This window comes from Dermacentor silvarum, chromosome 9 (genome assembly GCF_013339745.2).
Source record: "Dermacentor silvarum isolate Dsil-2018 chromosome 9, BIME_Dsil_1.4, whole genome shotgun sequence".
In the NCBI taxonomy this organism is placed as follows: domain Eukaryota; kingdom Metazoa; phylum Arthropoda; class Arachnida; order Ixodida; family Ixodidae; genus Dermacentor; species Dermacentor silvarum.
Genome location: NC_051162.1, coordinates 128,962,489 through 128,976,403, shown reverse-complemented (window position 1 = coordinate 128,976,403; position 13,915 = coordinate 128,962,489). Strand labels below are relative to the sequence as shown.

Here is a 13,915-nt window from a genome sequence, read left to right as displayed (position 1 = left end):
TTGCACCACACAGGCTAAAACAAACGCGGTAAGGCATTCCATGTATTCTTAACCTAACCTAACAAATTTCTCCGCAGTCGACCTTTAGCGGTGGACGCTCAAATAGTGTAAAGATATTTCATTGGAATAAGTTAAACTGCTAGATTCCGCATCCGTTTAAATTGTTTACTCGAGATTTCTATCTGCGGGTCTCAAGATATATAAGCACTCGTCAGCTTTGGCCTGATGTGGAACAAATATTTTATTTTATTTGATTAATTAATTTCAAAAGCCCGTCTTTTTCAGTACAGCCGATGGGGCTTGACAACCAATATTCTTGCTCTGGTAGAGTGCCTTAGTATAACTAGACCTCTAACTAATTGGTGGAGTTGAGACAGACCTTATAGATGCCACAACCGCAATGTTTTGAACATAAAACTCGAATCGGGACCGCAACTGTGGCGCTAACTACTACAGTTATTCGAAAATAGATCGGTCACGAATATAGGTCGACCCTTATATATTGACGTCACTGAGAAATAAATAAATCTTATTCGGATACATGTTGACCATATCTTTTTAGAAAAATGGAATACGAGTACACTGAGCATGATAGATCCTTATTTACTGATAGCTCGCTAGTCGACGCCTCAAGTTCCATCCTCATTTCGGAACTGCTGGAGAATAAGCCGCCCTCTTCGGATGCCTCGCAGGCGTCCTTGGCACGCCAAGCGACGTCGTCCTCGGTACCGTCGAGTGCGTAGGATATGCAGCGTTTATTAAAGCCAGTCTGGATAATATCCAGACTCGCCTTAGTGCGGGCATGATGGAGGAACTCCGTTATCTCGGTATTTTTGCTAGCCTTAATCACGAATATAGCTCGAAGTACTTTGGTCACGAATGTAGGTCGGTAGTTCATTTGGCCTACCATTTCTCCAAAAGAAAAAGAAAGAAAGAAAGAAATTTTAATAAATACGGTAGACTCGGTCGCAGCACTGCTATAGAAGCAGGGCTAGCTATATTATCTTCTGCGTTTGTCGGAATGCGAGCTCTGTTGGCACCACAAGTGACAATACTTCATTGCTAACCCCGAACGTGTTAGTTTAGAGTTTCTCAATAAATAGACTCAGCGCACATGCAACGAAATGTCATAAGTCTGCTTTCTTCTTTGCGCTGCTTTACAGAGATACTGTAAAGGCTGCTGTGAAGCGAGGCAGCAGATTTTTTTTATAGCCGGCAGGAACGTCGGACCTCGTCTCTGCCCGTCTGTTGCACACCGCTGACAGTGTCTGCTTTCTTTCGCATCCTAACAATCGTGATGACGTCGCACCTTGCAGACGAGGCTTCCTGTCTACCTGCATTTCATGCCTGGAGGTACGTCCACAAAGAACATCGTTCACTTTGCTCAGGTACGCGGACTAGACAGAAATATGGAGGAAATTTTAAAAAGCGTGAATGCCAAGAGTGCGCTATAGCTCCATTAACACACTCAAGACAGCGAGTGGACGAAGCCATATGACGTGTGCCTTTCTTGGTCCTTTCACCCAGCTGGCGGCGTCTGCGAGACCTCAGAAGTTCGATTATGGGCCTCGAAGGAACATGCTTATCTACCGTCAGGTAAGACTCGGAGAGGATAGGCAGGGAAGTTAACCACATGCTCGTCCGGTTCGCTACCCTACACTGGAAGAAGTATACAAAGATGAAAAAAGGGGAAAATAGGGGAGAGAAAGAGCCTTAGCTGCTCCAGTCGACAAATCGCCGTGATCGTTTATAGACTGAGTATGGCCAGGAAAGGAGTTCACACAAAAATTTACCAGTGTGGAAGCTTAAGCACGTTGGTCTGGCACTATTAACGGTAAATCAGTGCGAACTGAACTTAATTTTTGTTTTTGGTACACGGACTACAAGAACAATGTGATATTGGTTGGTTTGCTTTATAGGACTACAAGAATAATATGATAGTCGTTTGTTTGCTTTAGGACTACAAGAACAATATGACGTTCGCGTGGGCTCGTACCACAGCGTTCTTATTGCATACAGGGAGCATGAACCTCTATTAACGCGAATGCATATAGAACGTTTCTCCTTATTAGCTTTCTAAGTTTCTTTCTTATTTTATTGTGCGTGTGTGTGCGTGCGTGCGTGTGTGTGCGTGTGTGTGTGTGCGTGTGCATGCGTGCGTGCGTGCGTGCGTGCGTGCGTGCGTGCGTGCGTGCGTGCGTGCGTGCGCGCGCGCGTGCGCGCGCGCGTGCGCGCACGCGCTCGCATTGTCGTTGATGTTGAGACTTCGCATGTTTCTGGGGTGTCGGTGGAATTGTGTGTGTTTTATAGAAGGAAAGAGGCAGCTACAATCCCTAATTGGGATAGCTGGCCGGCCATTAGGCTATTTTGCTGCCCTGCGATAGTTATTCATCAACAACAAATAATACCAAAACGCGCAAAGACCTTAAACAGAGAGAGATACGTGTGGACAAACACAGCCCCTGCATATGTCCACGCGTGTCCGCTTTTGTGCAAAGTTCTGGCACTGGTTTACCCTTAACATAAAATACGTATTTAATTGTTTGGCTGAAGGTGGAAGTGTCGAAAGAATCGAAGTACAGAAAGAGCGTCAGCGAGAGGGTCAGGAGAAAGCTGGAGCCAAGAGCCCTCAGCGCCGATAAAGTGCTTTGCATTTACTGAGCACCGACGCAGCACAGTGTACTAATGTATGTGTTGTTGATATAGTTGGTACACCATAGCGAACACTTTTCACGCGCCAAAGACAGGGACACCAAGACGATAATCATGTGTGCTAAGTTAAATCGGCGGTCTATTAATGCATGACAAGCAACTACCTATTATCGCGTGACATCACCACAGTCTTTGTGCTTAGGTTCCGGCGTAGCACGAAACAATATTATCCCGCTAGTCCCGACAGTGAAACTGCAGGAACACTATCAAAAAGAGTGAACGGAAAAAATGAACACTTCATTGAACGAACTTGTTCCAGGAAGCAAGACACACCGAGTCGTGTCAAGGATGGTGGCAAGAAGGACAGGGACATCAAGGATTGGTGGCCCGGGTAGCCTTCGAATTTATTATCGCTGGAATAGCGTGTTGAATTGGGCTGATTGGCACGTAACTGAACTTGAAGGAAACATCGGTAAAGACAGGACGGTGATGAGGTGCATGCACCGTGTTTGTCTCCTTTTGTTAACCATCTTGTTTTCTTCGACAAGACGGTTAACAACAGTTCAAACACACTGACAAATCGTCAGCGTCAATTCCAGATCAATTGCTGGCGCTCGCAAAGTATCGAGATTGTACAGCGCTATTCACGTGGCGCATGTAATTTGATGGGACTCGCCCGTCTCGCAATCGGGGTTGGTCGACAATGTTCGTGCATTTTTCGATACAGCAAGCGCATCCTGCGTGAGAGCAACAATGTAGGAGCGATAGTTCTGTCAAAGCGATCGCCAGAAAAAATTAAATCAGCGCAATCCGGCAATATAACACATACCACTATTATACCGCCAAGCCGCGAGGGGTGCTGGCTAACACTCCCACAGCTAATTTTGTACACATGCACGAATACCCAACAAAGCGAATCGGAGGATTGGCTGCCGTGGTCAAGGTGTCGAGCCGATATCTTTTCGGGTTTGGTTCGGGTTCGGGTTCATGCTTTTTGGTTTGGTTCAGGTTCACCTCGGGGGTGAAACTAATAACGGTTCGAACTGTTTCGGAGCTTCCTGAGCCGGTTCATTTGGGTTCAAACGGGTTCGAGGACGAAAAAGACAAGCGTTCGTGTGCCTCCTGTTGAAAAACGCTCCATGCTTTTGGAGAAACATAGAACTTTCCTTGTCGACTAGCTTTGTAAAACTACTGCACACCGTTTTATCTTGAAGCAAGCAGCCGATAAAACTACTATCCCTACTCCTTATAGCTCTCCACTAATTTGCTATCGCAATTGATGCTTCGCCTTCCGGGCGAAACTGCGACGTTTTTTCTCCTCCTCCTACTGCCACTAATTGAAAGGCTGTTCGAAATTTGAGGATAAAAATAGAAAGCAATATATGGAAAGTTTGAGCGGGTACATTATTATAATAAGAACAACTTCTCGGAATACACCATACAAGCTGCTTCATAAAGGAATGTGCTATACACATTGCTTCGTAATGGAATGACTGGCCACTTACTTCCTCTAACCCCTTTTATTCGTGCACGTTCAGTAAGATCTCTAGCCGGCAACTTGCCGTACCTGACCCCAAAAGCAGGCCCTGACGTCAGAGAAAGTTCTTACGTGTTAAAAGCATAACGCTTTTTTTATCACATTCTCCATTGCTATAAAACACATGAAGCACAAAACATTGCTCAATGCCCACCAATGAGCACGTCGCAATTTCTTCGTAGTTTTCTTTTTGAAGGAAAATGATGCAACTCACCTGTCGCTTGAAGCTGCGTTCGGTTCTGAAAAAAGAAACGCGGAGGCGAGGGGTCACCTTCAGCGAATACAGGTACGCAGAGATTTCTGAGAAACAATAACCGTCAAAAATAGAATTTTTCCCGGGGATCACCACTAGCACACCAATGTTCTCATAATATACATTACTAAATTGCGCCACTCCGCCGAGATTATAAAGCTTCCCTTGCGCATATCCAAGGTGCATTCAAATCCTTTTGTGAATGTCTGTGCTATGTTTGTGTGTTAATCGGGGGGGGGGGGGGGGGGGGGGGGTGCTTGCATGTCGGCGTGGAAATTGAGTCAAACATACACGGGGATTAACCGCCCAAAAAAAAGGAAGCTCCCGCTGCGTCTCTTTTACTGCTTTATTAACTTCGCCACAGTTTGCGTCATTCGTCGCAATTCCTAAATACCCTCTTTTCTACGAAACCATTACCGTTTCCACAATCATTCGGTTTATCCTTGGAATGAATTCATGCACGCTTGCTCGTCTATGCGGGGCGAAGGCAGGAAGAGACGGCACGTTCAGCGTTATGCAGTTTTTCATAAACATTTGCAGCAGTTCTTCGAAATACTTTTGACACTGTGTTAAATGTAAGTGAACCGGCGGATGTACCTGAGATTTTGATTGTGTCCACAGCACGCAAAAACTGAAGGAAATAAGGCACATGCAGAAAGTGGCCAGAGGAAGAGAATTGTGGGCACATGCTTGAAAAAATTATAGTTGACTTATGATATCGGTCGCTCCTCTTTTGTCTTGTCTTCTTTCCTTTCCAGCATTGTATGCTTGTTTAGTTCTCCATGCAAATGTTATCAGTTGGAAGACAACGCCCCTTTCATTCTCCAAATCTCCCTTGTTCCCTTAAACCTGTACGCGCTGTGAACAATATCGAAATGCACCGTTAGCAACTCGCCCAAGATCCCAGACTCGGATGTACAGGCGGGAGACAAAATACTATGCAAGGTCTGTGAGCCTGTGCCAAGCTGCACGGCCTGCGCCCTCTGAGGAAGCAAGCGCCTAGTGTCAGACATGGCACTGCGCGTGCGTGTCCTTTGGTGCTCTCGTGCTAGCCTGTATGCATACTTCTAGCCATAGAGTTTCGTACGATTACTAGAGGCAACTCTTGACACTGTGATCGTTCAGCCACCGTGGGAATGATGGGTAGTACATGGATTCGTCTGATCTTCGTGCCTGGGGCTTCATACGTTCCTGCGGCTTCGTTTATTACGCTTTATCTGGGCCTAAATTTGCCCAAATCTGAAAGCAGTTTATACTTTTTTTTTGTAATGCAGACATTAATAAGACTGTGCAAGCAGGCATAATCGTTGCTAATTGCAGTGGTTCCGCTTGTCCATGCATCCGGGGCGTAATGGTTTCGATATCGCGCTTCTGTCCTATTGGTCCGGTGTTCGAATCCTGTCGTCGTACAAACTTAATAATGTTTGTTTAATTATTACTGCGATAGCAATTATATGGACACTTTAAGCTGATTTCTTCCGTCGCCGTGAGGTTCCGTATATAGTCCAAGGACGATAATATCGTCGCCGCGCTCCGTATGTGCGAGTGAAGGCGCGCGGGGGATGCGCGCTATCACGGAGAGCGAACGCACGGCGAAGAGCAAACGCGACTTCCGTCGCGCGAAAGGCCGTGGGGGTATGGGAGGGAGGGAAGAAGGGCGACGCTGTGCTGCGGCACCAAATGCGTATCTTGCAACCGAGCGCGAGGGGAACTGACGACGCAATCTCCCACGTGAAAGGAGCAAAGCGGGAAGGCAGCGCGGAAGGGAGGGGGGGGGGTGGCTTCTACTCTTTTAACAAATGCGTTCTTGTACGTTGCGCTTGCACGGGCTGTCGGTGTTGTCGCGCGCACCGTATCTTGCAAGCGATCTTCACACCGTTCTGGCCTTTGTATGCACTGTGCATTCGGCCGTTCAGTTTCCGTTGAAGCGATAGACCGCACGAGCCTTCGCTCGCTGCGGCGGCCGCGCTTCCCCATGCCCCCGTTTTGACAGTGGTTGTCTGCGGTCGTCGAGTCTATTCATGTTTGCTTGTGCGCGTACGATCGCTCGTACACACGATAGCGCGTTTCGACCAAAGACCTCTAACAGAGGAACTTATTTTAGAATTACGAGATCACGAGCCATCGCAGCGGAGGGCGACGAGGGCACTGTTGCAGTTTTTAAGGGCAACAGACTTGGACAAGCGGCTGTAGCCCGGACAGATGTTTATAGTGCTGCAAGTGTATACTGTGCTGTGCCACCTGTGACCTATTGTGTTTGTGTATCTGTGCTCCTTTCTTTCTCTATCTCTACTTTCCTGTCACTTTCCCTCCTCCTCCCCTCTCTCCCCAGCGTAGGGTAGCAAATCGGATCTTCCCGTCTGGTTAACCTCCCTGCCTTTCCCCTTTCTTCTGTCTCTCTCTCAACTATAACGAATTCAGCCGACGTCAAATTTTGCTGTAGTTGGTCTTTAAGTTATTTGATGTTCTGTTATCTTTAACGTCCCAGCGCGAAGCTGCTCGCACAGGAAATAGGATAAGTTAACAAGTAATTGTGCTCGTCTAATTTATTTACCGCGCCCTATAGCTCATCGTTGTGACATTTAAAAGTCAGCTCCCTACAGTGGTGGCTTACTTCGGTCCAAGACATCCTTTTAGATGCATGCACTAGCCGAAATTGACGGGCACTTGCTTTGCAAGATCACTTGCTGCGCTACAGTACGCACTTCGAAGCCATTTGTAGCCGAACAGGTTGCAATCGCGCTGGCTGTGCTCGATGGTCGCAGAGAGGTAATATATAGCGATTCTAAGGCGGCCATTAAGGCCTACCAAACCGGGATGGTCTCCCCTCAGGCCCTTCGCATTCTCCAAAGCTTGAAAAGTATCTCTCCGCATTCTCTCATTTGGTTTCCCGCTCACTTGGGGTCGATTGAGGGCTCTCCCTCTAACCCTAACGAGAGCGCGCACGAGGCCGCGCGAGGACTCACGGACCGCGCCGCCTCCGCAGTCCCCCTACCCCGCGGGGAACCATTGATGACGTATAATGAAATCACTAAGCATTATTATCTGTCAAGACGGGTGTTCCCCCTCCCGCACCCTGCCTTATGCAGGGCGCGGGCGGTGACCCTTCGACTTTTACAAGCTCGTGCGTATCCTAACCTTGCGGTTCTTCACGCTATATACCCTGAAAGGTATCCCAGTGCGGACTGCCCTGCCTGTGGACTAACGGCAACATTTAACCATGTGTTGTGGGCGTGTGAAGCCATCGGCTCCGCCTTCAGCGAGGATAGGTGGGCTGCGCTTTTGGGCAGCTCCGAACTCAACGACCAAACCCTGGCCGTCCAGAGTGCCCGCGATCGGGCCGTCAAGCTCGGCTTGCCGGTCCCTACGTGGGACTAGCCGGGTGGCGCGGGGTGTCCCCTGCGTCTTCTCTGAACCTCAATAAAGTTATTTCACTCACTCACTCACTCACTTGCTTTGCAGCGGGTACCGGCTGAGTACCGCCTCGGCAATGTTCGAACAGACGTGGGCATTTTCTGGAGCCGAGGTGACCACGTGATCACGCCGCCGAATGTCCAGGAGCTCATCCGGGAACTGGGACCACGCGTCACGATGGACCACTTCATCGATGACCCCTACTACACGCACGCGCACTTCTTGGTCGCCCTGAACAACGCCGAAGTGTTGTTCGAGCGCCTGCTCGCCTTTCTGGAGAGATACACCGCGACTGACAACGGCTGAATAAAGAAATTTTCCCAGAAGTTATGGCAATGATAAGCGCACTCTGCAGGAACGCAGAGTGCGAACGCCCATGTACCGTACATTAGGTGCGCATTAAAGAACCCCTGGTGGTTATAATTATTTCGCAGTCCCCACTACGACGTGCCCCATCATCGTATCATAGAATATAATATTTTTTTCTAAATTTCGTTGCCGCTTAGCGTCATCCTGTTGCGGTTGCAGAAACCTTGTTTACTAACGCAGCTTAACTGTAAACTTTTAAAACCTTTGCTACGCACAATTTAATTATTTTGACAGGCTTTCATTGCACAAGCTTTGCATGTCACGGAACCTAAAGTAAGAGCGCGAGAAAGTGTTGCTGCATGCATTATGTAAAAGTTGGTACTTGGAATCTATTTCCTGTGAAATACACCTAGCGTTTAGAGGGATTAGACGCCTCGACTCGCCACTGTAGCCCATCAGCTATGGCGTTGCGCTGCTCACCTCGAGGTTGCAATTTCGATCCGGGTCACGACGGTCGTATTTCGATGGGGGCGGAATATAAAAACGCTCCTGCGCTTAGATCTAGGTGCACGTGAAAGAAGTCCAGGTGGTCAAAATTAATCCGAAGTCCCCCCCCCCCCCCCCCCCCCCCCCCATAAGGCGTGCCTCGTAATCAGACTGTCGTTTGAGCACTTTGAACCCCAGAATTTAAATAATTAAATTTTGATTAGAGACCCTTAGAAGGTGGTGTGGAATGGCCTTCTACACGACGTCACTGCAACCACCTGCCCATCTACATTTTTTGATTGTAGAGCGGCCATGTTTAACCAATAATCTTTCTTTTTTGTACATGCGATTACTTATACCTGTACCCACCCGTTGCGTAATATCCCCAAATTGTGGGTATTTAAGCTAATAAAGTGATGTGATGTGACAGCATTTAAGAGGCTTTTTTGTTTCAGAACGTCTGCTCCTGGATCTCTGTCCTTACCGTTCATGTAGAGAGAGAGAGAGAGAGAGAAACGAGATGGGAAAGGCGGGGAGGTTAACCGGAAGGCAGCTATCCAGTTTGCTACCCTGCACTGGAGAAGGGGTAAGGGGAGACGGAAAGATAAAGAAAAATGGACACACGTAGAAAGAGAGAGAGATGAAAAAATGTGAGCTTCAATACCGACTCGCTGGTGCTCTACCGTGTCTAGGGCAACAGATGTAGCCCAAAACAGGCACAATGACACGTCAAAAACTCATGGAAAACGTGCGCCGTCTAGCGCAAGACTGGACACGCGTCTTTAAAGCGCGTTTGATGGGAAGGAAACTCGTTCCATGGTACCGTGAGATTCACCTGATCAGTCTCGGCGCTTTTCTTTTGCACTTCGCGAATGATTGAACACTGTGAGCAGCAGAGCTTCTTCGATGAGAACGCTGGTTAGAAGATGGATGTGCTTAAGGCGAACGTCGTGGCATAGAAACGCAGAGAATATGACTCGGACAACGAGTCAAATGAGGGCGGTTTTGTGGCTCAATACAAAGAATGTCGTCTACGCTTTAAAGTGGTTTTTTACAAATTATTTTTACAAGGCGATGTAAGCTCTTCAAAGCGAATCAATGTTTGCAGTTTACAGCTAATGCAGATTCAACGTATGCTCTTCTGAAGAACTGAACCTAAACTTGTTGTTCGGGTCATGAAAGTTGCTACTTGTTCTCTGTACGATCATAAAATATTTTTTTTTAAATATGCAGTGTTAATTTCTAATTGATGAGATCGTATAGCTTTCGGTTGGCAATATTCCTCGTAAATGTTTGCTTAGTTCGAAAGCATGCAGGCATAAACGCAAAGTTCCTCCTAATGGTATTAAAGATGTAGTTAGATATTTCCCAATTTTTATTTTGTATCTATGTAAAAGTCAGAACCCCGAAACCTTAATCAAGAAAACAATGCGAAACCTCAGAACACACTGAAAAATTGATTTCAATATATTTTCTACTAACGAGTTTTGCTTTCATTTCTCAGGAGGAGTATGCATTGTGAAGTCATGACACGGAAGGCTGTCACGTGATAGCAGGGCAAGCGACATTTTGGCACTAGCTTCGGCTCGCTCGATCGCCCGCTATGCTGTCACTCGTTGCCCAAATTTATGTTACGTCACAGAACGTCAGTCAATTTTGCTCAGTGTCGTAACGATAGTGTATATGACGGCAGGTCTGGTCTTTCTAGACAACTTTACTATCATATTAAGATGTATTAACTTTCCTAGACATCCTAAAGCACGGGCTATTAGAGACGCTGTATTGACGGGCCCTGAAATGTTTTCGACCACCAGGGGTTCTGGAACGTGCACGTAAACGTACTCGAGCGTTCTCGCATCCCGTCCCCACCGAAACGCGGCCGCAGGGGCCTGGAATCGAACGCAGGACCTCTAGAGGTAAGCATCACAACGCCACCGCCACTGAGCCACCACTGCTTCCAAAATTGTTACGTTTGGAAGTTGACGACGAATTCGCAAAAAAAAAAAAAAAAAAAAAAACCGCGTAAGCAGCAGGATTTGCCGCACTGGTCTGCCTGAGCAATCCACTCAGAGGAATTCGCAGTAGCGAGATTACGTTATTACGGCCTCATAAAATTAGGGCTGCGCACGCCTGTATTCAACCCCTTTGTTTGCGTAACTGGAGGGGATCGCGACACGTTCGCTCTCCTTTCCTCCGCGAGGAAGAGTATTGCCGCCCTGCCGCCGGACAGGTATACAAGAAAATAGTGTTTCTTTATACGCTGCTCATTCACGGGCGTTCCTTTTTGCCGCGCACCTTTCTTTGGCACAGCGGTAGCAGCGAGACTTGCACAACTCTGGCCAGGAACGCGACTGCTTTCATTTAGACGACAGGCAGGCTAACCCCATTCATAGCCAAGCTCCCTCCCTTTCCTTTCTTGCTTTCTTCCCCCCCCCCCTCCTCTCTCTTCCTTTCTTTATTTCTTTCGTGATGGGAGCAGGGAGTGCGTTGGCGCCTTCTTCGTAGCCACCCCTTTCCTCACGGCCCACGCGCTGTTGTTTCTTTTTCAGTGTTTCTAGGGAGAAAGGAGAATGTGAAAAGAGGGACTGGGAGAGAGTGATGGGGATGTATATGGGGATCGCTGCTACTGCGAGCTAGCGGCGACACGGCGGAAACGTGACCAGAGCCTCACGTGCCTCGGTATTTTGCGGCGGCGCATCGCCAGACGGCTGAAGACGTCTACCACGGGGAGAAGTGGTCGGCGAGATGGTTACGACGTGTCCTTACGCCATTCGCGGTTCCGTAGAATTTCACTCGGGTAACGTCAGCAGAGGGTAGGTGGCACGGGAGAAGGGGAAAAAAGAAAAACAGCCCCGGTGGTAATGTAGACGAAGGGAGCCGACGTACGTGGCAATACGAGTGAGCCCGCTGGGCGGCAGATGGTCGAATTAGCTCTGTGTGTAGTATTGGGTGCCTGTAAAGGCTTCCTTACCTGAGCTTCGCGTAGTCACAAATAAAAGCGTTACGAATCTACTCTGTGAAGGAACAGTGAAAAGAGGAGAAAATAGCAGCGAACGAAGGCAACCAGAAATTCGTCCGGTTGCGAAATGGATAACACAGACAGTAAACGCACTACACGGACACACGAGCACTCACAACGAAGCTGCGCGTACGTTCTCTGGCAGAACGCAGCGTGTTCCTGTTTTAGGGCGACTGACCGTAATGACACCAAAAATGCATTGACTGCTTCATTTGAGAGCAAATAAGTAGGCCAACTAGTAATTGACGTGCGTGAATAGCAGTCTTCGGAAACTTCTAAGGTGCCAAGTACTCAACGTAGAACGGCGACTCTAACCGACGGTTTAGTTCACGTCAGTGCAACAACTGAAGTTAATTAATTTTGACTACGTAGTGTTCTTTAACGTGCACCCAATAAACGGTACACGCGGGCGCTTTTGCATTTTTGCCCCCATTGGAATGCGGCCGCCACAGTCGAGATTTGACCCCGCGCCTGCGCGCATAAACAAACCCCAGACGGCCATTTCTTTTTCTTTTTTTTTTAGAACTACTGTGAGCCAGAGATTTTCCCATCTTCTCCAGCAGCTTTTCTTCTGGTCATGTCTTGCAAAGCCCTTCTAACTTCATCGCTGGTTATAGAAGGAGCCTCTCTTTTCGGTTCATCACTACTTCGAATGAAAGTAGCTTGGCTGCTCTGGGAACTGTACAGGTCAGTATAGAATTCTTCCGCTGCTTTCACTATGTCATCGAAATTGCTGATAATATTACTCTGCTTATCTTGCAGTGCATACATCCTGCCTTGTCCTATAACATGTCGCTGATTTCATGCTGCATCCATATTTTACTGCTTCCTCAATCTTTTCCATGTTATAATTCCGAATATCCCTTCCTTTCTTCTTGTTGATCAGTTTTGACAGTTTGGCAAATTCTATTTCATCTCTCGATTTTGACACTTTCATGTTTTGGCGTTTCTTTATTAATTACAAATAACTGTATTACATTCTAAAAAAATTAAGCAGAAACTTCATTGGATCTTTCTAAGTATGCGTGAGCAAACCCCCTCCCCCCCTTCCCCCAATTTCATTTGGTCCATCCTTAAATTTCAAGTTGAGCCACCCTCAAATTTTAAATGGACTCGCCCCCAGATTTCAAGTTGGCCCACCCCCAAATTTCAGTTGGCCTACCCCTACTATAGGCGTCCCCACGCATTTTCTATGGAGCCCTATGTATCCCTATGAGTATTCTCTCATATATATATATATATATATATATATATATATATATATTGGTTTCGATAGTCCTTTTTCGCTTATAAAGCCACAATTTATGTACATTTATGGTATCATAACGATTAAATGTCTTCGCATACTTCGCAAATGACGCATTTTTGTGCAGATACAAGGTAGTAGACTTTTCGCGTGTCGGACAGATTTTTCTGGGGTACTCACCAAAGAATGCTGACGCAATAAAACGAGAGTCAACACGTTCCAGCGATTCTTCCTTGCGCCAACACGGCTCGACAGCGAGAAACAACGCTGAAATCGCTGACGTAACACTGGGACGTGCCGACGCTGATGTTTCTGCACGACATTCGGGAAAGGAGAAGTCGGACATTTATATTCCATCCAATATTAGTCAACATTCTTTCTCACAGTACAGTTTGAACTCACTCTGCACTACTGGACACAGCATGTGTCCCAGCTAACGCTAGCCAAGCTGCTCAAAGAAAGAAAAATATTATCACGGTGCAAAATACAATTACAACGTAGGTGTTGTAATCTCATCTTGCACTGTGATTATTCAATCTTTTTGTTTTCTTTGAACAGCTCGGCTTACGATAGCTTGGATACCAGCTATATAAGGCACCAGTGCAAACATCCTTATACAGCCCTGCTGATCACAGCTGTCCCCATTTACCACTTATCAAAGATGTTATTGGTTTTACTCAGTACAAGATTAGTATCTCCACAGTACGACCTTCCATTCCGATGACGACCGAATGATTATTGCACTCTATGGTTATAAAGAAAGAGAGAGAAAGAAAAGAAATATGACGCGCACGCGCCCCTGACAACAGTGGCCTCTTGTTGACTCTTCCACGAAGATATTCCTGACATGTATTTATTTCTAGACCTCGTTCTTTTCTCTCTCTCTTTGGGAACTCACGATGAACTTGTAACTTAGTTTTTATCATTCTTCTTTGCACACACAGCCACGTGTTGACCGTTCTTGCTTCTTCCACGAAACTGCGCATGGAGGCGTTCACT

The 13,915-nt window shown here is 47.0% G+C and overlaps 1 protein-coding gene across 1 annotated transcript; it reads left to right on the top strand.

Annotated features, from left to right (window-relative positions):
- Positions 1 to 1,530: 1,530 nt before the first annotated feature.
- Positions 1,531 to 8,171, top strand: LOC119463894 (uncharacterized). The gene is made up of 2 exons (XM_037724714.2): positions 1,531 to 1,596; positions 7,905 to 8,171. Exons 1-2 carry the CDS (start codon positions 1,579 to 1,581, stop codon positions 8,160 to 8,162), a joined length of 276 nt encoding a protein of 91 aa, XP_037580642.2. The 5' UTR covers positions 1,531 to 1,578; the 3' UTR covers positions 8,163 to 8,171.
- Positions 8,172 to 13,915: the final 5,744 nt, after the last annotated feature.